The sequence below is a fragment of the Grus americana genome, chromosome 4 (assembly GCF_028858705.1).
Source record: "Grus americana isolate bGruAme1 chromosome 4, bGruAme1.mat, whole genome shotgun sequence".
Taxonomy (NCBI): domain Eukaryota; kingdom Metazoa; phylum Chordata; class Aves; order Gruiformes; family Gruidae; genus Grus; species Grus americana.
In genome coordinates this window covers 49,735,635-49,757,378 of record NC_072855.1, presented here as the reverse complement: position 1 = coordinate 49,757,378, position 21,744 = coordinate 49,735,635, and the positions used below count along the sequence as shown (strand labels likewise).

At 52.9% G+C, this 21,744-nt stretch overlaps 1 protein-coding gene across 1 annotated transcript in view; it reads left to right on the top strand.

Annotated features, from left to right (window-relative positions):
• The first annotated feature begins 3,692 nt into the window (after positions 1–3,692).
• IGFBP7 (insulin like growth factor binding protein 7) overlaps positions 3,693–21,744 on the top strand; it is an 18,636-nt gene continuing 584 nt past the window's right edge. The window contains exons 1-4 of the mRNA XM_054823860.1: positions 3,693–4,221; positions 17,443–17,552; positions 19,180–19,296; positions 20,414–20,540. Of these exons, the coding sequence (XP_054679835.1) occupies positions 3,744–4,221; positions 17,443–17,552; positions 19,180–19,296; positions 20,414–20,540 (832 nt within the window). The 5' untranslated portion in view covers positions 3,693–3,743. The remainder of the gene's footprint in view (positions 4,222–17,442; positions 17,553–19,179; positions 19,297–20,413; positions 20,541–21,744) is intronic.

Genomic DNA, 21,744 nt, shown 5'->3' with positions numbered 1-21,744 from the left:
CCTTCCCTTATCCACGGATGCTGTAACCCCATCATAGAAGGCCACCAAATTTGTCAGGCATGATTTGCCCTTAGTGAAGCCGTGTTGGCTGTCACCAATCACCTCCTTGTTTTCCATGTGCCTGAGCAGAGTCTCCAGGAGAGTCTGCTCCATAATCTTGCCAGGCATGGAAGTGAGACTGACCCGCCTGTAGTTTCCTGGGTCTTCCTTTTTACCCTTCTTAAAAATGGGGGTTATGTTTCCCCTCTTCCAGTCGGTGGGAACTTCACCAGACTGCCAGGACTTCTCAAATATGACGGCAAGTGTCCTGGCCACTTCATCCACCAGTTCCCTCAAGACCTGCGGATGCAACTCATCAGGTCCCATGGACTTGTGCACCTTCAGGTTCCTTAGATATTCTTGAACCTGATCTTCTCTTACCGTGGGTGGTTCTGCATTCTCCCAGTCCCTGCCTTCTGTGACCTGGGCAGTGTGGCTCAAGCATTTGCCAGTGAAGACTGAGGCAAAGAAGTCGTTGAGTACCTCAGCCTTCTCCATATCCTGGGTAACCAGGTCACCCGTTTCATTCCGGAAGGGACCCACATTTTCCCTCGTCCTCCTCTTATCACTGACATACCTATAGAAGCTTTTCTTGTTGTCCTTGACATCCCTGGCCAGACTAATTTCTATCAGGGCTTTGGCTTTCCTAACCTGCTCCCTGGCTGCTTGGACAGTTTCTCTGTATTCTTCCCAGGCCACCTGCCCTTGCTTCCACCCTCTGTAGGCTTCCTTTTTTTGTTTGACTTTGCCCAGGAGCTCCTTATTCGTCCACGGGGGCCTCTTAGTGGATTTGCTTGACTTCCTCTTTGTTGGGATGCATCGCTCCTGAGCTTGGAGGAGGTGACCCTTGAATATTAGCCAGCTGTCTTGGGCCCCTCTTCCTTCCAGGGCTTTGTCCCATGGTATTCTACCAAACAGATCTCTGAAGAGGCCAAAGTCTGCTCTCCTGAAGGCCAGGGTACTGAGCTTGCTGCGCGCCCTCCTCACTGCCCTGAGGATCCTGAATTCCACCATTTCGTGGTCACTGCAGCCAAGGCTACCCTTGAGCTTCACGTCCCCTACCAGGCCCTCTTTATTGGTGAGAATAAGGTCCAGCATGGCACCTCTCCTCGTGGGCTCCTCTGTCACTTGGAGGAGAAAGTTGTCATTGACACATTCCAGGAACTTCCTGGATTGCTTGCGCTCAGCTGCGTTGTCCCTCCAGCAGATGTCAGGGTGGTTGAAGTCCCCCATAAGGACCAGGGCTTGGTTCAGTGAAGTCAAGCAGCCCGGTTTAGAAATACATCAACATCCAAAAGCCATCTGCTGCCATTCTCACATAGTCTCTTATCATCTGCTAAATCTCCCGCTGCCTTCAAACACCCCGAAAACTTACCCCCCACGAAAGGCCACCCAGCCTGCCCCACCTCCCATGCTTTCTCACTGGAGTGATGCATGCGTCAGGACCATCTTGATGATGAAATAAGGGATACCCATGTGAATGATGACATGCATCAAAACACATAAGAGCACTTTCATTGTATTCCTAATAGCTTCCACTGATGAATTAAATTCAATCTGCTTAAGAAAATTTTATGCTGCTGAATACTAAGCACAGATTTTGGTGGAGCATTCTACAATTGTCCCCATTCACAGCATGAAGCTACAGATTTATACTGGTATTCACTGAAACACAGTGGAAAATTCGTTACTGAGACACCAGAAGCATTTAATGTAATATATTTGAATGGAGCAGCCTGTGGCACACACAAAGACACACAGAGGCCCCTGGGGTGAAGAAAAAAGGATGTGGAGGAGACGCGGGAGCAAAGGTGAATCTGGGGCATACAGTAATTGACTTCTCCCCAGGGAGGAGCAACCCAGCCTGTCTTTCCCAGCCACTTCCCTCCTCCACACACTGTGGGCACCTTATCTCCTTCCATAGGAAGGTCTTGAAATCAAGAAATATCCAGCTAGAGCTGGGAGGCCAAAGCATGAGCTATGAAGGGACACTAGAGGTCCTTCTGCACCAAAGTATGAACTAACGCCTCTTCCTTGGGAGAAAAAACTGTGCTCCAAGCAGAGGCAAGGACACTTGCCTCCTGTTTGGCACAGAAGTTAAGAGATTCGAGGGGAGGAAAGGAAACGTGTTATTGTCCTTCTTCCTTTCAAAGCTACATTTTTCCTCCTGCCAAGTGGACTGCTGATAGTGACTTCATGTCAGAAAGGCTGGCTCTGGTAAGCTCTCACAGGTTGATTAAACACCCTGCGGTTCTCTGCCCAAGAGGTATCAGGGCTCCTCATAGTCTGACCAAAAGGAATCTGGGGGGCGGTGAGGGAGACACCTGGCAACTGGCAGGAAACAGAAGAAAGAGGTGAACAGTGGAAAATTTTTTTCATAGCTTAAACGGGGTTTGACAGACATGTCCGTCCATACTTTGGCCATTTCACCCCTTTTCATCACTTCTGTAGTGACTTACCCACACAAAAAACCAAACCAAAACACAAAACCCCCATGTGTCAAACACCTTGAGTTTGGCGTAGTGCTTATGAGGGCAGCCCTTCTCCCAGGAGAACAGCACGGTGCACTTCCAGGGTGAGGGGAATGGAGAAAGCCAAAGAAATGTACGCAGATGCCACGATGTCCCAGGAGGAATGTCCTATGGTGGTCCCCAGGGAGCCGAGGAAGCGTGCAGCAGAAGCTCATTCCCACAACGCCGGCAGCTGAACGGGCACGAGCAAGTCAATCCCTCCAGAGCAGATTTGGGAGCATGGGGAACTTGCAGCCCCTCCTGGCCGGCCGGCCTGACTCACAGCACCCAGCTGCTCTACATGGGAAGGAACACGGCGACCCGGGGGCCACCCAGCAAGGCTCAGCTGCTGGCAACGTGTACTGGGCAGTGCCACATCCCCGTTTCACAGCGAGGGACACCGACTACCTTCATCCTTCCCCACCCCAGAGTGCCAAAGCAGTGCCCACTGTGCGGGCCCCAGCAGTACCAGGGCTGCGCATTGCCTCGGCCTGGACTGCCCCACAGGAGATGAAACTGCTGCAGGTGCAGCCAGGCCCAAGGGGAGGGAACAAGCACAAGGGCAGAAAAGAGCACTCTGGGCCACCCCACCGCCCCACTGCCCTCCACCCGAGGGGTTTAACAGCACCATAAGGCTTTGGGGTGCTCCACTTTCCGGGCACTGTCCCGACAGACCCAAGCAGCATTGCCCAGCACTGCCCAAAGAATATTTCCAGTTTCTGCTGATGGCAGCTGCCCTCAGCCCCTTGGGGACCCCTCAGGAGCCATCCCAGGGCAGATGCCACAAGCCAAAGTGAAAGAAGGCAGCGGGCAACAACTCTGTCGCAAGTTTGTACAACAGAAACCTGACAGCTCTCCTTTTCTCTCTCGTCCCCACTCACGCAGGAAACTGACTGGGGCCTCTGCAGCCCCTCGCAGCTGATGGCCGTGAGTTGAGCACGGGCGGGCGGCAAGAAGAGGGGACCGCCGCGATGCCAGAGCCGGGGGACAGCCGGGACAGCGTACGAAGAGCCCAAGGCCGGCGGTGCGGGGGGGGTGGGGAGGGGACGGCGGCCGCGGGAGGGCGGCGGCGCCCCGCTGCCGTGGCGGGGGCCGTGACCGTGACCGTGGCCGGGGCCGGGCCGGCGCCGCTGGGGAGGGGTTTCCCCCGCCGCGGCTTAAGTGCCTGTCGGGGGCGGGCAGCGCCGTGCCGCCATGCCGCCCTCCGCGCTGCTGCTGCTGCTGTTGCTGCTGGCGGCGCTGGCGGTGCCCGCTCCGGCGGCGGCGGGGGGCTGCGGGCCCTGCGAGGCGGCGCGGTGCCCGGCGCTGCCGCCGCGGGGCTGCCCGCTGGGCCGGGTGCGGGACGCCTGCGGCTGCTGCTGGCAGTGCGGCCGCGGCGAGGGCGAGGCGTGCGGCGGCGGCGGCGCTGCGGGGGGGCGCTGCGCCCCCGGCCTCGAGTGCGTGAAGAGCCGCCAGCGCCGCAAGGCCAAGGGCGGCCCGGTCCCGGGACCCCCTTCCGCCGCCGCCGCCGCCGGACCGCCCGGCGTGTGCCTCTGCAAGAGCCGCTACCCGGTGTGCGGCAGCGATGGGCTCACCTACGGCAGCGGCTGCCAGCTCCGCGCCGCCAGCCTGCGCGCCCAGAGCCGCGGCGAGCCCGCCATCAGCCAGCGCAGCAAGGGAGCCTGCGAGCAAGGTGCGGGGCGGGGGCTGTGCGGGGCGCGGGCGGGACTGGCGGCCGGCGGCCGGAGACGAAGCGCTCGGGGAAGGGAGCGCGGCGGGGCGGGCCGGGCCGGGCGGCGGGGGCTCCGCTGGCGCGGTTCGGGAGGGCAGGTGTCCGGCTGTGCTGTCTGACTTCACGGTGGAAAAGCTGGTCCCAAGTGCTCCTCGTGCTGTTTTATTTACATGCTTATTTGTCAAGGCAGCATGATTTCAAAAAACCGCCTTAAATGGACTTGAGAGTCGCAGTCGGATGATGCTGCCTAAACTTGGAGTAAGACTTTAGACCAGCCCCAGAAATGCAGCGAAACTCAGCCACTCTCACTTGGCTTCCCGCTGTGCTGGAACTACGCCGCCCTGCTTTTCACACTGCCTGCAGCTTGCAATTTGGGATGCTGTGACATGGGACAAAAGGGTTGAGCCATCCAGGGGAGGGTTCGGCAGAGGAAGATTGCAGACAGTGAGTAAAGGAAACAAATGAAAGCCACAAAAATTTGGAGCCAGCATTCACTGGCTCACTTTAATTCAAAGTGAGAATTAGCAGTGACTTTTCTCTGAGCTGCACATAGTGGTTTGCACTTGCAGCGTTTCCAACCAGGAGCTCATTTCTTCCCAAGCTTTTGCTTAGGGATGGTGCTCAGGCAAAAATTGTTCTGCTGCGGAGCCTCTACTAGAACTCCTGGATTCTGAGCTCGCTGAAGGCGAGCAGTTAGCAGAGTGGATTTTGCTGGGAGGGAGCGGTGGAACGCAGCACGCAAGCCATTTGCTGAACATCTCAAGGACAATATTGCAGCGCCAATGCCATTTTGGTGGAGGAGTGTTTTCATAAACACAGTATGTGTAGGGTCGCAACCTCCACCTCCTCCTTCTTTCTTCCCATAACTGAGGCCAAGTATGTCTTGCAAAACAATGTTTCTGAAACTCCCGAGGAAAGCATGAAAGGCAGGGTAAGGATTAGGTTATGCACTTTGATGTTGCCCATTAAACGCCCTGTGCTGCTTTTCACAAACCTTGTGCAAAACATCAGGCTTATATATTAGCCAGAAACATTGTGGTACAGTGATAACTCCTGGAGGGAAGGACCTTGGGCCCTCAGGCCAATATGGGATGAAAGGAGAACAGCCTCTGTCTGGGCCTCCATCTAGCATTTGGAAGGAACCTTTCCTGCACTGTGGACATGGGAGATACAGTCACAGCAGTCCTAAAAATGCGTGCTGCTTCTTGGCCCTGCCAGCCCAGACTGAGTGAGCAGATGTGTTTGAAAAATGTCTGAGGTCACGCTTCAGGGGCGTACTTGAGAGGAAGGCTGCGTTCTCACTTGCCTTGCCCAAAGTCACCCAGTAGTTTGTGGCAAAACAGGTATTGATACTCCTATTTTAAGCTACTGCCCCAACCCTTGGCTGCACTTCCCTGGGTCTGCCCCGGACTGGGTGCTGGCGTGGCCTGGTGGGGCTTTGACCCAGGCAATGGTGACAGAGTTTGGTGAGGTCAATGCAAACATGAGCCGTTGGGTAGGATGGTGGGAGGCCACTGACCCACCAACCTCCAACAGCTCCCATGAGACTTTCTCTGTCCGCTGGTCATCACAGTGGCAGCTTCTCCAAAGAGGGCCACAGTGCGGAACAGCCACTCCATGCACAAACTTCATCACTTCCTTGGAGAAGGTCCCTTCAGGTGTGCAGGTGTGCAGTGAGACACCTTTGCAGGCTGTTACCTGTTGTTTAAGAACTTCGCTGGAGCATACGGCGCCAAGCCACTGGCAAAACGTCCCCTTGTCTGTCACTCTGGGGAGCCGCTCTTTTGGAAGGACGTGGGCTGCTCAGCAGTGGTGTTGCAACTGACTCTTCTGAGACTTCCCTCGGCTGCGTGAACCCTCATTGTGCTGTGGACCTTCTGGTGATACGCATCGCTCTGTGGCTCGCAGCTGAGGCCGGGACTCAGCCCACACACGTGGCAGACATCTGGAAGTTTTTCTGTAGCCCTGGGGGCCTCCTCGCAGTTAGGGCTGTTGGGTGGGGAGGGGAGTTGTAATCTCCATGCAGATTTTGAAACAATGGCAGGAAAGGACATCCATCCCATCAGCCTCGCACGGTAGAGCCTCTTTCAGTATCTTTCCAGATAGGAGACAGCACTTTTCTGGGTTTCTAAAAGAACCTAGATGCTGTGGGAGTTAAAGAGTGGAAGTTCTGACTTTTGGCAGATAGGCTCTGAGGTGTCTGCACGCAGTTGCTGGACTATCAGGATCACATCTAAGAAGATCCAGAAAGTCTGAGAAGAGATCCAGAAAAAACATGTTTTCAGCAGTAAGTCCTGACTCTGATTGCTCTTTTTCCCCAGTGGAGCTGGAGAGGGAGGGCTTGTTTTGCACATCCTATTTGAAAACTGGTCCTCAGGAGGAGGAAATGCGGAGCTGCGGCTGCCCTTGGCCTTTGCTGTTATTGGCAGGAAGCGCGGCAGCTGGAGATGGGGCATCCAGTGGAAGAAGAAAATGCATCTGGGAATGGCTTGTTGGTAGATACTCCTCTTCACCCACCCTAGCACTACGGCAGGGCAGGACACAGGACACGAACAGATGCAAATGGGGCAAAAGCTGCCGGTTTATCCCTTTCTTGGTTCCTGCCACTGTTTGCTCAATCCTCACCTCCCAGGCAAGGTGGGAATGAAGCTTACCGCAGCCACCACTTCTTCTGCCTTGAAATATGTGCTTGAGACAGGGATTGGCCACAAGCAATGAAAAGACTTGGGCTCCTATTCCATGGTGTTGTGGTTTGAACCTGCAGGCAGCTAAAACAACCACACAGCCCTTTGCTGACTCCCCCCTGCACTGGGATGAGGGAGAGAATCAGAAAGAAAAAAGTAAAACTCGTGGGTTCAGATAATAGGACAGAAAAGGAAGAAGATGATGATGATAAAAGAATATACAAAACAAGTGATGCACAGCACATTTGCTCACCACTCAAACCAATACTCGGCTAGTTCCTGAGCTGCTTGCCTCCGAGCCGATTCCCCCAGTTACATACTGAGCATGACATCATATGGTATGGAATATCCCTTTGGCCAGTTTGGGTCAGCTGTCCTGGCCGTGTCCCCTCCCAGCACCCCCTGCCTTCTCATTGGCAGGGCAGTGTAAGAAGCTGAAAAGTCCTTGACTGCTTGGCAACAGCTAAAACATCAGTGTTATCAACATTATTCTCAACCTAAATCCAAAACATGGCACTATACCAGCTACTAGGAAGAAAATTAACTCTATCCCAGCCACTACCAGGACACTTGGTTAACTGGGGTTGCATTTCATACCCTCTCTCTCACCTTGTTTCCCTCTCTGTCCCATATGTACCAGGTATACAAAGGATCTGAAGGAGACATACCTGCTGGGAGGGGCCATCCTACTGATTGGTCATAGGCAACACCATGTGGGCATGAGTAAAGCCACTTGGAAATAAAGCACTCCACTACATAAGGCTTAACATGCAAAATACTTGACACACACATGTTTTTCCACCATAAATATATTTCCAAGGGGATAAAAGTTCATTAAAACTGTATTTGACAAAGCTGACCAAATGCATGTCCAGTTGAGCTTTCCATATTCATCATGGTGCCTATCGTGGGGTTTTCTGTGCCATGCTCGGCAGTTTTTGCTTGCTAAGAGGTACTGCCCACTGACTGGGGAAAATCTTGGGATTTTTTTTTTGTTGTTAAATAGCAAAAGGAAGGAGCCAGTTCTCGGCCCCACATAATTCGCCTTGACCTTGTCCTCAAGGTTCTCTTTCTGATGCTCGTTTCCCAGACCTCTCAGATCTGATGCTTGTGTTCTTTGTACAAAAATAGTGAAGCCATTCAGAAAAAGGTATTTCCGTTGCAGCCAAAAGTTCCTGCTGGAGGGCAAAGGAAGACACAGTTGAGAAGAGTTTGAAAGGATGGAAATAACCCGTGTTATACCTGCACTTGGCATGTGCAGGGATCCAGCCAGTCCTTCCTGGAATGGGTTGCACATGGGCAGAACTGCTGGGAACAGCTGGAAAAAGGCACCCCTACGTGATTCCCAGCTCCTTGAGGCTGCCTGGCTGCTGTCAGTGCTGCATCAGTGGGGCACGGCAAAGCTGCCTGCATTTGCTGTGGCGGAGCAGGCAGCGATGCTGTGGGTGGACAGGCAGCAACGCCATGGTGCTCCATCCCGGCTGGGCTCATGCTGTGCCCTCACGCTTGCACCCACAGCTGGCTCTGGGTTTGCCCCGCTCCCTGCCAGGGAGCAGCCACTACCTGCATCCCATCTCTACCCTCGCACCCCGTCAGCCTCTTTGTAACTAATCCCAGTGCCGAGGCCGTGCAGGAGGTGGATGCTGTGAAGTTTTCCAGCTGCTTTCCAGCATTGCCTTTAAATGGATTGGTCCTTTGCTCTCTGCCCATGAATATGAATAGCTACGCTTGGGTCTGCTGTCAGCTCTCACGGGCAGGGCAGGGCAGGCCTGGACACAAAGCAGAAGCTTGCTGGTGGGGCAGGTACAGGTCATCAGAGGTGCCACCTCCCATGCTCCCCTCGGCAGGAGGGGAGGCTGCCTTAACAGCTGGGGAGCCGCCCTTGGCCGCTGCCATCACCCAGCTGTGCACAGATGTTCAGAAGAGCCTCTTACGGAGTTGGTGGCTTCAGGAATTTAGGCTGAAATTCATTTTGCAGTGCACGCTCTGAGGCTGTTTACGGCCAGCTGGGACCTGGGGCAGGAGGACCATGGTACCCGCTGCCATGCAAAGCCAACTGGCATAAAGAATTAGGGTTGTGTGGCTCAGCTGAAGCCAAGCAGAAAACCAGCCTCAAAGCACCCACCCCCTTGCAGGATTTTTGGCATGACAATCTCTCCGAGCTGAAAAATACCAGGCACAGACTTGTTGCCTAACCAGTGCAAGAAGGGACAAATACCGCCCAGTCTCTCTTATCATCAGCCACCAGCAAATACCTGCTTTGAGGGACATGTTGTGACTGCTGGAGATACTGCTGAGGTTGCCTCATTACAGCCCAAAGGCCATATGGTTTGAAGTCCCTGATACGTGTTCCAGCAGGGTTGGGGTCTCCAGGTCATTTTGCTGTTGTCAGTCGAGGCTTTGCCTTTCTTTTATGCTCACTTCTCTCTCGGTGGAAGCTGAGCGCCTGTTCTTGCCCAAATGCAGTGTCCCACAAAGCATCTCTCAGCAGACATCAGAGGACAGCATTTCACTCTCCAGGAAACTGGTGCTGCTTTGTACCCACCTACAAAGACCTCCTGGAGATAGAAACTCAGGGCTTCTCTGGGTGAACAGTAGATTTGCAGGCTCACCAAATAGTCCACTTTATTTCTATTGACGTGAACGCAGCTTAAATCTCCATAGCTCCATCAAAGTCTTTTCCCAGCATTGGGAACGTGCAGGGGTTTGCCCTGTGGTGATGAGGGCTCAGCACCTTGCAGGATCCATCCCACAGGCTGCAGAGCTTATGAACAGCAGGACCAGGAGAGACACTCTTTTAAAGCTGACTGTAACCAGCACTAAAGGATGCCCAGTTTGGGGAGATCCCAGTCACCGGATCTGAGCTGTCCCCACAGAGGGGTATCTTTTTGGCTTGCCAGAAGCCCAGACAGCATCCCTCCTAGAAGGGTTTTTTGCTACGGTGCCACCCACCAGCTCTGGGGCTCAGGGAAAGGTGGGTGCAAGGTTTCTTGGCTGCCCGCGGGGATTAAAATACGGGCTGGTGGACGTAGGATCATGGCTGCCAGGCTCTGGTGGAGACTGATGGCCCCAGGGGCAAGTACAGCCCCCCAAATTCCTGCCACTTTCCCCCAGCAGTGGTATTGCTTTGCTGGTGCCTCAGTGCCCCATAAAGCTACATCTGCACTGCAAACGAAGAGGTGGCGAGTTCCCACCGGTCGATTTTAAAACAAGAAACATAAATCACATCTGTTGGCTCATTCCATCCAAATTCAGCTGTTGAGGCTTTGCCAGAAATATTTTAGTTTTGAGGGTGGTTTGTTATTTTTTTCTAATCCACTGCCAGAGAAGAGCGGAAACAGGGGGCTTGGGGGAAAACTTTCTGGGAGATGGCAGGCTGCTGTTATCACTGACGTCGGCTCATCTTCTCCTGATACAGCTGCCTTAAATTCAAAGGCTCCCATCTCTTCTAGCCATCAGCGAGCATAGTTCATATCTGATCACATTTTGTAAGAAATTCTTCTGGATTGGTACTTTTTAATTAGCAAGTGGCTTAGGTTGCTTTAGTTCTTTTCTCCTGTTCAATATTCTTTTCAGTCCCTTAAAAGAATATCCACATTGTATGAGTGCTTTCTTCTTTACTGGGGAAAGAAAGATATGGACAAGATTTTGCTAAGTAATCTGTGACTGGAAATGAACTGAATTCCCTGCTTCTCCTGGGAAGCTGGTTTGGGTTTCCGCATCAGCTGGGAGCGGGGTTCTTGCAGCAGTGGCCTGCTCCCCGCCTTCTCCCACCGCAAAGGAAAGCGTTGCATTTGCAGGTGGATCTTGCCAGCATTTTTGTGCTGCGTCCAGAGAGTCTGTGGCAGAGCAGGGGTGCGCAGGTGCGTGGTGGGGTTACACCTTTTGGTTTGTACCACGGGGTCCGTTTCAGATGGAGCGTGGTGTGGGGGTGTGATGTGACTCAATGTGGTGCTTGCTTTTCCCAGCACGTGGTGCATTGGGATTTTGAGACAGAGTTTCTAGGGCTGAAGCTTTATGCTTGTATTTTTAAAATTCATCTGTAACTTTGGGTTTTTCCACTGTTGTAGAATAGGCCATAAATTCCTCCTTAAAAGGCATTTAGTTATTTGAAAAGGTTTTGGTTCATTGGAGCTTCAGTTTTTATGGTTACTGTGCTAAAATCTTGTTAGGGAAGCTGTTTAATATATTACTCGGCAGCTCGGAGTCTTGGAGAGCGCCAGTATGCGGAGGACTATGCGAGCACCTCCACTGCCCGAGAGGATCCCATATTTCACCTGTGTCTTCATTCTCAATCATCATAGCATATCCAAAATCACTAGGAAGGAATGATTACAGATCAGCAAATTCCTCTCGGTGTTTGTTTTTTCTGTTGCTGGAAAGGCATGCTGTGTTTAAAAAAAAAATGCGTTTAATCCTTTGTTGGGCTGAGGTTGATTGAGGTTCATACTAAATAGGAGATTACCACATAACAAGTCTAATCAGGGCAGACTTTTGAAAGCCCTACTTGCTTTTCCATGCATAAATGCTGCCATGCCTTGTTTCTGTGTCTCCCACTGCAAGCTTTTCACATTCTTTCCAGGCTTTAGCTCGTAGTCCTCCTTGTGCCATAATGACAGTTTTCTTAGTAAAGCTCAGCCAAGGTCACACGAAGAGAAGGGGGGAGGTGATGGCTGGGAGGAGAGAAGTTTCTTGACAGACCTTGTCGGGGAGGTCTAGGACAAAAAAACCCAACTAGGCACCCAGATATGGCTGGGAAGCAGCAACTGTGCTTGCAGAAAGCTGCTGCCTGTTTGACCCCAGCGAGAGCACACTTCAGAGACCGGCGAAAGGAAGGGGAGGTGGGAAAAAAGGGGAGAACAGGGGGGAAAGGCAGGAGAGAGGTTGGCTTGTGGCAGTCCGCTAGCAAGGGCAGCATCATCTCCGCTGAGAGGGCTTGCCCCCTCCCCATTTGGCAGTTTCCAGAGGCAAGTGTGGTTATAAGCTTGCAGCTGAGCTTCAGAGCAGCCTCAGCCACGTTGGCCTCCCTGTTACCCCAGCTTTGAGACTCAGGCTGCATTGAGGACGCTGCTGGATGCGGCAGAGCAGTGAGCTGGGCACGAGGCGTGCAGAGGGGCGGCCTTTTCTCTGGGTGCCGTGCCGGGGCCAGCGCAGACCCGTCCTGCGTGTTAGCTAAGGGAGAAAGGGCTCAGCGGTTTGGTCTTTGCAGTGCCACCCTGTTCTCCCTCCCAGCTATATGTAAACCCCACGGAGGACTAAGTAGCCATTTAAAGGTCATGCACAAGGTCTCTGAAGGCAGCATTCCCGAACCGTGGTAAAAGAGGAGGGGTGGGATTTCCAGCTGTACCAGTCTGCTCTGCGCTGAGTCCGGTGGGGTGGGGAGCAGGAGGGGCTCCATGGCAGATAGACGGTGGCCCAGGCCCTGCCTGACGCTGACTCACTCTCAAGTCTCCAGGGCTTGGGGCAAAGCTGTGTTCACATTCACAGCCTTTCCAGGGTCACTGGGCTGCTGAAGTCTGAGTGGGAGCATCCAAACAGGCTTAGCATCCGGCATCTCCTTCTGTCTGGATGTCTCTGAGCTTACTTCTGTCACTCTTTAGTCTCTTCAAGGCCAGGTTAAAGGAGAGAGAGAGAGATGCCTTCAGGAGGAGGTAAAGAAGGATGCTTGTAAATCTTCCAGAAAGCGGTTTTGGGAATGGGGCAAGACAGAAGCTGCTTGCACTTCCCATCCGCTGCTGCCTCTCGCAGAGCACTGACCTGGGAGGGAGCAGCTGAGGGCATGCCAGCTAGAATGAGTAGATGCTGCTTACGGAAGGTTTCCCCTTCTCCATATAAAGTAATTTTGAAGGGAAAGTACTTTCCCGGCAACTTAGGAGACCAGAGTCTATTTTCAGACTTGCAAGAGCTTGTGAGGGTGAACCATGTCTAGCTTTTGCTTTGATTTGCTGTCTCACGGGGAGTGTTCCCAGTCTGCATTTCACCCGGGGCTGTGGCGCGGCGATGCAGTGCTCAGGAGGGCTGGCTGGGAACCAAGCTGGCGCCCACGCGGCCTCAGCGTACGGTACGGCTTCGTACGTTTGTGGTCGTGACTTCCCACGCGCTCCCAAGTGCCAGGGCATACGCCACAGCACTTAATGTCGAGCTTATTTCTGCCTTTAGTGACATACCTGTAGCCCCCTGATTTTAGCAAAAAAGTTACTGCTCTGCTTGCTGGGGTGTGACATATTTTTTTTTGTGTGTGTGTGTGTGTGTGGGCACCAAAGGAAGATCAGCGAGGACCAGCTAACCCTGAGCTGTGACAGACCATCAGGTACCAGCGAGGGGAGATGCCAGATCTCTGCCTGCTGTGGCTGAGCAGAGAAGAGGTGCCTGGCACGGGAGGGGTGTGGGGAACAGCTGCCAAATGATAGCCTCATCGAGGAAGTCACAGGCTCTGCCGCATGCTGCTGTGGCAGAAAAGCAACTACATAACAGCAGTGGGAACTCCTCTCTGGCTGCTGCTTTTGACATAACACAGGCTGTCAGCTCCCTGTGATCTGCAGAAAAAACAATCCCTGCGCTTTCAGGCTCCTCTCCGGGGTGAATGAGCTCGCTGGCTCTGTAACGGGCCAGGGAGAGCTGTTTGTCTTAGGAACAATGGGCAGAGCAGGGAGGAAATGCCTGAAGTGCATGCGGAGAGCAGCTGATCTCCATCAATGGCCTGCGCTGTCCTCTTGGCCAAGGAGCTCCTGCACGGTCAGGACAAGTACCGTCAGGGAGCATCTTGTACATCCAGTGCCCTGGGTCAGTCCATGGTGGGGAGCAGAGACCACTCGGCCATGTTTATGTATCCACCATCTCGGGGGGGGGTGGGGGGGGTGTCTCTGGTCTCGGTGACCATTTTCATCAGCAGGTGCAGCCCACAAGTTCCCAGCCCAAAGGAAGCGGCTGGAGAAATGTTCCCCGTTGTGGGCAGTGCTGCAAGTAGAGCAGCAAGGCCTCCAAGATGCAGGCTGGAGGATGAGGGCCAGGGAGATCCTTGCTGGCAGGAATCAAGTCACCTGCTCTGTACAAGGTGGGCTCATTTCCAGTCCTGCTGAGCACATGGTGGCCTCGCTCCCTTCACAAGGACCCCCAAAGCAAGAGGAGTGACTTGCAGGAGGGAATGCCCTCACATCCTCTGAAGTCCCCACAAGGCTCCGGCATCCCCTGCCCCTTCCGTTGTGGCAGGTTGTCATGTCCCCTGCCCATCTCTGGCTGCTTCGGGGGGCTGTGGGGGAGAGCGTGAGTGGGACCAACACAGGCAGCGGGCAGGGTGGCTGCCATGCACCTGGGTGTCAGCTGGCTGTGGTGGGAGTCCAGCTACTGCTGCAGCCTGTCGTGATTTGACTTTAGATCTGCTGACTTCTTGGCCTTTCTCATTTATTTTTAGCAGAGAAAGAAGCCCAGCTCTAGAGTTTTGGCTGTCTGGATTAAAGTCAAATACCCGAGACACCAAACTGACTCTTCCCATGACACTGTCGGATCTCTGGGGGTGTGTATTCCCTTCCAGCCTCAGGGCTGTGCCTGATGGAGGCGGAGGCCTGTGAATGCTCCCAGTTCATTCTGCAGAGCCTCACGTTCCTCCTGTTTAGATCAGGACGTACATCCCAAGCTCGAGCTCGGGGCTGCTTCACAACGGCCAGGCTCTCGCTGTGCTGTGGCTGCTGCACTGAGCCAGCCGGAGCTTCACTGTGAAGCTGTGCAGGCAGTTCCCCTTTCCAGGGAAGACAAATGATTTCTCCTTGCCCAGGAGGTGGGTAGAAATTCCCTCTCTCTTTTCCCCTGCCAGCCGTTGCTGCAGGAGAATCCTGGTGTGGCCTGCTCCCGGCAGGGTGAGCAAACATCCACGGGCGGAGGGTGTCCGGGCTCCTGACTCAGGGAGAAACGAGGTGGCAGCCGGGAGTGAGACACTGCAGGCAGTGGATTTACTGGTGCGTCGAACGCTGCTGGTTTCCAACCAGGGAAGAATTGAGCGAGATCCTGGAAGAGCATAACGGTGCCTTAAAATCCATAAGATTCAGGATCTCTCCTTTTCTGCAGTGGGAGATGGTGGTCATTTGGGGGCAGCTGTGTTTCTCTGGCCTCGTGGAGAACCCCAGCGACCGATGATAGAGGACGGTGCCATACAGGGGCAGACATAGCCCTGCCTCTCAGGGATGGCCCCGAGCTCTGCGCCTAGGAAGGGCACCTTGCACACGGAGGGTTTCGCGTGGCCAGAGCAGAAGGCGTTCAGCAGCAGGCTGTGCTGGGTACACATGAGCTGGAGGTCCCTGCAGCATACGGGGTGAGCTAAGCAGCCTGGGGACATCCGGGTCCCACCGGAGCTGCCAAGTGCCCTATTGTTCAAGGGACACCAGAAAAAGAACAGCAGGGCTGCGCAGGAAACAGCTGCGCTGGGGAAGAGGAGCAAAGTGCGTGACCTGAGGTGTCCCCGTCGTGGGGACGGCAATATCCTGGGCTGGCCACAGCCCTGCTGCTGCGCAGGGGCCAGGCAGCGCTTTGGGCAGGAGTGTGCTGGGGGTGTTAACCCATGGATCACCCCCCTGTACTATGCTGTGGTCGTACTGAGGGGAACAGCCTCCAGCGGGGTGTTGCGGAGAGTGCAGAGCTGGGCACTGCCTGGAGGTACAGATCTGCTTTGGGCCACGTGGAGCAAGGATAACTCCAGCACCCTCCCAAGCAGGGAAGGGTGCTGTGACTCCGACACACTCCTCTCCTGGCCAGTGCACAGGAATCAGTGCGTGCAGCAGCACAACACAGGGTGAGCAATGTAGCGAAGCACTGCTTAAATCTTTTTCTCAGCTAATCAGTTCTGTGCAGATGAGGAGCATTTGGGTTGTGAAGTCTGCCAGGGAACCAGCCCGTACTGATAATTAGTTGTGGTTTTAATCACTGCCTGGGGCTACACATAAAAATTCCCTGCTTCTATGCAGCTACCTCCTGTTAAAACCAGGACTGGAATACCTTTGTAATGGAGAATTTGGATTGCAGCCACCCCTGGTCTCTTAGCAGCCTCCCACCAGCAGGCCATGTACAGTTATTCCGGGACAGGGAAGTCTGAGAAGAGAAGAGCACACACTTCTCTAGGATCACACCAGCGTCTTGGGAGTGGGGAGCTACCTTGGCATCCTTCGGGCTGAGACAGAGAGATGGCTAATGTTCTCTGGCTGGCGGTACCAGTGTGGAGCCCAAGGAGGAAAAAAGACACCAACTTTCTGCTGGAAGATGTTGGTGCAGTGGGATGCACCTGAAACCTGCTCCCCGTTGCCTGCAAGAGGGCTGCAGGGCAGAGTGCACATGCAGCACTGAGGTCAGTGCATGTTTAGGACCCCAGAAGGAGCATCAGGACCCGAATCTGCCCCTTTTTTTAAAGGGCTGGGAATGAGCCATGGTTTGTGAGCCAGCATACCCAGGGGCTTCACTCAGGCTGGCTCTGGAGTACTTGTTCACATAGGAAATGCCTTCTCCTGGTGGAGCCTAATGGGAGCTTCAGTTTCCTGTTACTGCCTGCATCTGCAGAGCAGAAGGGGAAAATCTGCCGTGTTCTTCAAGCTATCAATAAGTGGAAATAAACACTATGTGCTCCTTTGATCTGCACTTCCTACTGTGGGGAATTAATAGCTGCATTTTGCAAAACAGCCCCACTAGAGATGGATTGAACAGAAAAGGCCATTCTTCCCTTCCTGAGATATGGGTTATGTCTCCAGTAATTCCCAGCCTGAGGGGTAAACATCTCCAGCCAGATCTGCAAACCAGCTCTGTTCCCATCTGGCTTTGGAAGCAACTCTGTTTAACCAAGGATTGGAGCTCTTTGGGGAAAACTGTGCTCTGCATTCAGCTGGTCCCTTCCCGAACCTGCCCCCAGGGAGACCTCTGCCACCCTCCTTTGGCTGACTATCACATGCGGGTAAAACAGGAGCAGCATTGCATTGAATTCTGCTAGCCAGCTGCCACAGGCTTTGCTACAGATTAAAATCATGCTGGGGAGAAGGATGCTGCAAAGCTGGCCAAGCTCTCTATGGTGTGGGAGGGTGAGTGGGACCCACCCTATCTCCTAGGGGGTCCTTTCCTCCATGCCAGCAGGGTGTCAGTGATGCACATAGTGGCTGCATGGTGAACAAAGGCAGCAATTTGTAAAGTCCTGCTCAGTCCCTAAGAGAACAGAATACAAACACTATCTTACGTCTAACATCCGTCTTGCAAGTAGATGGGCTGATCACCTGAACCGCTCAACATTTGAGTTTCCATCTGGGGCAAGTGCCCATCAGCCTGAACAGCTTAAGGTTGGATGCATGTGTAGCTTTGGAGAGAGGAGTGCTGTGATGTGGGTTCAGTCCAGCAAGCTTTGCTCCAAGCAGGGCCTCTCCTTCACCTTATCTTCAAAACCCGTCAGAAGTGACCAGCGCCACTTAAAAGGCTTTCAAGGAGACAGACTTGCAGTCACCCCGTGCTTAAAAGCATTTCTCCCTTTTTGCAGGACCCTCCATCGTGACCCCTCCTAAGGACATCTGGAATGTGACGGGAGCACAGATCTACCTGAGCTGTGAAGTCATGGGCATTCCAACCCCTGTCCTCATCTGGAACAAGGTAAGGGCCCTGCTAGGCGCTCTTAGGGCATAGCAAACCTGAGGCAGCTGAAACTGCCTGGTAAGGATAAAAGCCATAGCAGATCCCTCCTTAGAAACACACATCTTTGATGACTTCTCCCATCTGTGCCGTTCTATCCACCCCCAAACATCTGGCTTTGCTTAGTCTTTTTCTAAACTCTTGGTTGATCCCGAGGCAGAGCAGGACTTGCGTTTCTCTCGGTAGCGCCTGGTATTCAGAGCATGTGGGGAATGTCCCTTGACCTGCTGTCACCCTGCTGGCGGCAGCGACTCTGAGGTGGCTGGACACGGCTCGCCCACGTTAGGCACAGCAGCTGCACAAGGCAGTTATCTCCGGTAGCCGGCTAGTTTTGGCAGCGCGCTGGTAATAGCTGGCTTAGGGCAGGGGCCAGTCTTGAGCAGAGAGGATCCCAGACACAGGGCTGAGAGCCACCGCATGGCACCTGTAGCCTCTTAGAATCATAGAACAGAATCATAGAATGGTTTGGGTTGGAAGGGACCTTAAAGATCATCTAGTTCCAACCCCCCTGCTGCGGGCAGGGACACCCTCCACTAGACCTCTTCAAATACCACAGGTTTGTGGATGCTTGGGAGGGGTCTTTAAGTTTAAACAATACTAGATTAAGAATACTACAGAGAAAAAAACCTAGATTGGCCCAGACATTACTGTGTTCTGAGACAGCAAACTCTGTTCATAGGGGTTCCAGAGCAGACCATCAGGTGAGCATACAATGTAGGCATGTTGACCCAGGCATTTTCTGCTTGTTTACAAGCAGATAGGTTTACACAGACTGTCAGTGCTGCTCTGCTTTTTGTGCCTCTTCCTCATGGTCAAGAGACTGCTTGACCTGTTGATAACAAGGTCCTGTGCGACGCTCTGAGCTCAGATACGCAGCACTGCGGAACGACTGCAGTGCTGCTCTCTCATCAGTGCCGTGCCCACCAGGAGGGACTGCCTTGTTTGCTGCAGCAGAAACCTACAGGGCTGTCCCTGGCCTGTTGGCAAGGGGATAGGTCCGTTCCAGGACCAAAATTCAAGCAGTCTGTTCTCTGCTACTACCACACTAAAAAGCCTGATCATCTGGAAGGTTGTGGGGGAGCCCCTCCAAACAAGGACAACAGCCAGCAACTGCTGTCCCCCCAGTCCTAAGCCAGAAGGCAGCTGCTCCAGCCTGCTGAACTGGATTGCTGTATGGCTACCAGCAGCTGCCAGCAGCTGAATCCTCCTTGTTCAGCACAGGCATCATTTGATGGGCTAAACACACCCTTGGGAACACGCACACAAGTTCTGTGAGACCAAGTCAGTGCAGGGCATGTTTGCACACCCCACTGCCCAGCACCGTCCACACAAGAAAGCTGTGCTGCGCTATCCATTCCTGCTGAGGCAAGGAGAGCGTGGCCCCAGTGCAGACGCTGAGGCACTGGGGTAGCAGGGCTACAGTACATGGAGGATAAGGTGAAATGCTGGCACTAAAAAAAAACCACTGCTCCTGCACAAAACACGTTCATGTAAAACTAGTGTTGGTCTTGACTGTGTGCAGGTATGGTCCTAACAATTTGAGCATAAATAAGCCCCAAAGTTCTTACCTTTCTGCCCTTCTGTTTAGATAATTCGGGGACAGTATGGTGTCCAGAGGATGGAGCTTCTGCCTGGGGACCGGGAAAACTTGGCTATCCAGACCCGAGGGGGTCCTGAGAAGCACGAAGTGACCGGCTGGGTGCTCGTAAGTACTTTGTGTATGCACAGAGCTGCACAAACAGTACTGTGCAGTTTGTAAACAACTCATGAGCAAAGAAGAGTACAGAAGACGCATGGCAACAGACAGGGCATTTAGAGGAAAACAACCTGTGTGAATTAGACGTGAAGGGTAAGGGTATCTGCTGGCTCCAGTCTCACCCATTGCAGTTTTTCACCTGTCTAGTACACAGTAAAAGTATGCATTCTATGTTCAGAGAAGGCTAGACTTAAGTAAAAGATCTCCTTTCTGCATGTCATTACTTTTCTGCTGCCATTAGTGGGAAGGAGACCCTCTCCATGTCTAGGAAGGAATCAGTACAGAGGCAAGGCATCCCTAAGAAAGACTCACAGCTGAGGAGCCCTTATAGATCTGGCAGAACTGCCCTTTCCACACAACCTGCCTGAGAAGAGCACAGCGCAGAAGCCGTCAGCTCTCACTGAGCAGACCTCCTAAGCCACAGGAGTACCTGCAGGCTAATCGGCCATCTCCACACATCAGAAGGAAGCACTACGGTGGCCAGAGGGAGCTGCTGTGCATCCCAGGAAGGGAATTGCAAGTATGATGGCTCCCAGCTGCAGAGAAGCTTGGACACGGGGAACAGAGCTCAGGGTGTTGGTTCCCACACCACTTTCAAAACCAAGAGGTGGAAACAAGGAGAGGGAAAGGTTTGAGCCGGTGATTTTGCTGGACTGAGTGAATACAGCAGCATGTTGCAGGAGGCTTTTTCTTCCTGCCTCCCTCCCCTTAGCAAGCATGCAGTGGTCTGACACATCTCCAAACGAAGTAAACAATGAAAGACAAGGAGGGAGCGTTACAGCACACATGATCTGTCCTGGCAGAGAAGCAAGGCAGGCAGATCCCCAGGAGTGGGTGATTGTCTCAAACCTCACTGGAGAGAGCCACCACAATCTGAACCAGGCTGTTTAGAGCAGACAGAAGAAATCATGCAGTCAGCGTGGTTCCCTAAGGGTTAACTGCTACTTCATGCACTCTGTTCATCTCGTTATGTCTCAAGCAATTAACAAATTATATAAGATACCTTATATCTATCTATACACAGGATACTTACTGGGGAGGTGGGGGCGTGTGTTTCTGCCCCTAGATATCTCCTCTGAGCAAAGAAGATGCTGGAGAATACGAATGTCATGCATCAAATGCCAAAGGAGAGGCAACAGCTTCTGCAAAAATCCACGTTGTGGAAACTCTGCATGAAATAGCCCTGACCAAAGGTAGGGAGTATGGTTGAACACTCAGCAGCTCTTTCCCCTGACAGTTTACTCAATTACTTGATACAGAAGGACCACCTCTGTTTAATACTTCCTGAAAAAGAAACACACACTAGAAATACCAGTTTAACATGCAGCTTTTACTGGGTTTGGCAAAACATTCCCAGTAAATCTCAGCTGCTGGAGTTCTTAAAGGATTGTTAAATAAGCCCTCAAGTGCTGTGAAGTACTGGAGATTAAGATACCAGATTAAAAACACCTTCTGGGGTTTTTACAAAGCACTTCTCAGTGGTTTTCCAGCCCTAAATTTGTATCGTCCTTTCAGTGTTCTGGGGACACTTCCAAACCTGCCCATTTCTCCTGAGAGCAGTATTGGCACAACCAGCCCCAAGACAGAGGGGGAACTTCAAGCACATAAATTCCTGCTAAGTCCCTGCACCTCCTTATTCCTTCCCATCCTGCAAATACCCTAGTCCCTGCCATTCCCTCTGCCTGCTGGAGTGTCAAACCTGGGAGGGGACGGATATGCCACAGCAGGCCTTTAGGCAAGACCTGAAGCCTTTACCCTGCAGCCCTCAGCCAGTTTTCCAACCCAGGTCCCTCTTTGCCAGGCTGTGTGTAAAGCTGATGGCAAACCAACCACCCTCGTTCCAGCTCCAAAGAGGACGGCTCAGTAGCAAGGCCACATGTGCTTCAGAATAAATCCGGAGCTGGAACGGTAATGGTAACCATGCTAGAGGCAGAGGCGCTGGGAACAAAGCATCCAGCTAGCCAGTGCTGTGATGCCCAAATACACTTTTGGACATAATCCTTAGTTTTAATCCCAGTGGCTTTATCTGGATGACGTAAGTCTTGACTTTCTGTATCCTTATATCCCTAAATAGCTGAAAGACTTCCTTTGGGGGAGTATTAACAGCACCTGGCATTCAAATAAGAACCTAAAATGAATCCCAGTATCACGCATAGGAACCGTGCTAAAGGTTTTTAGCTAGTCTAATCCCTTTTCAAACATCTTATTTATGGATGTGAATGAAACTGAGTTTTACCGAGTTGTGCCATGAGCAGCACACTTACACCCCAGAATAGATGTTCACTCCGCTCTCCCAGTAACTCTACTGTGAGGCTGTAGTACTGCATGTATTGCCTCATGGTTTATTTCTTATACACACACCATGTGTTACAGCTGTTTCTTTTCAGCCGTAGGAAA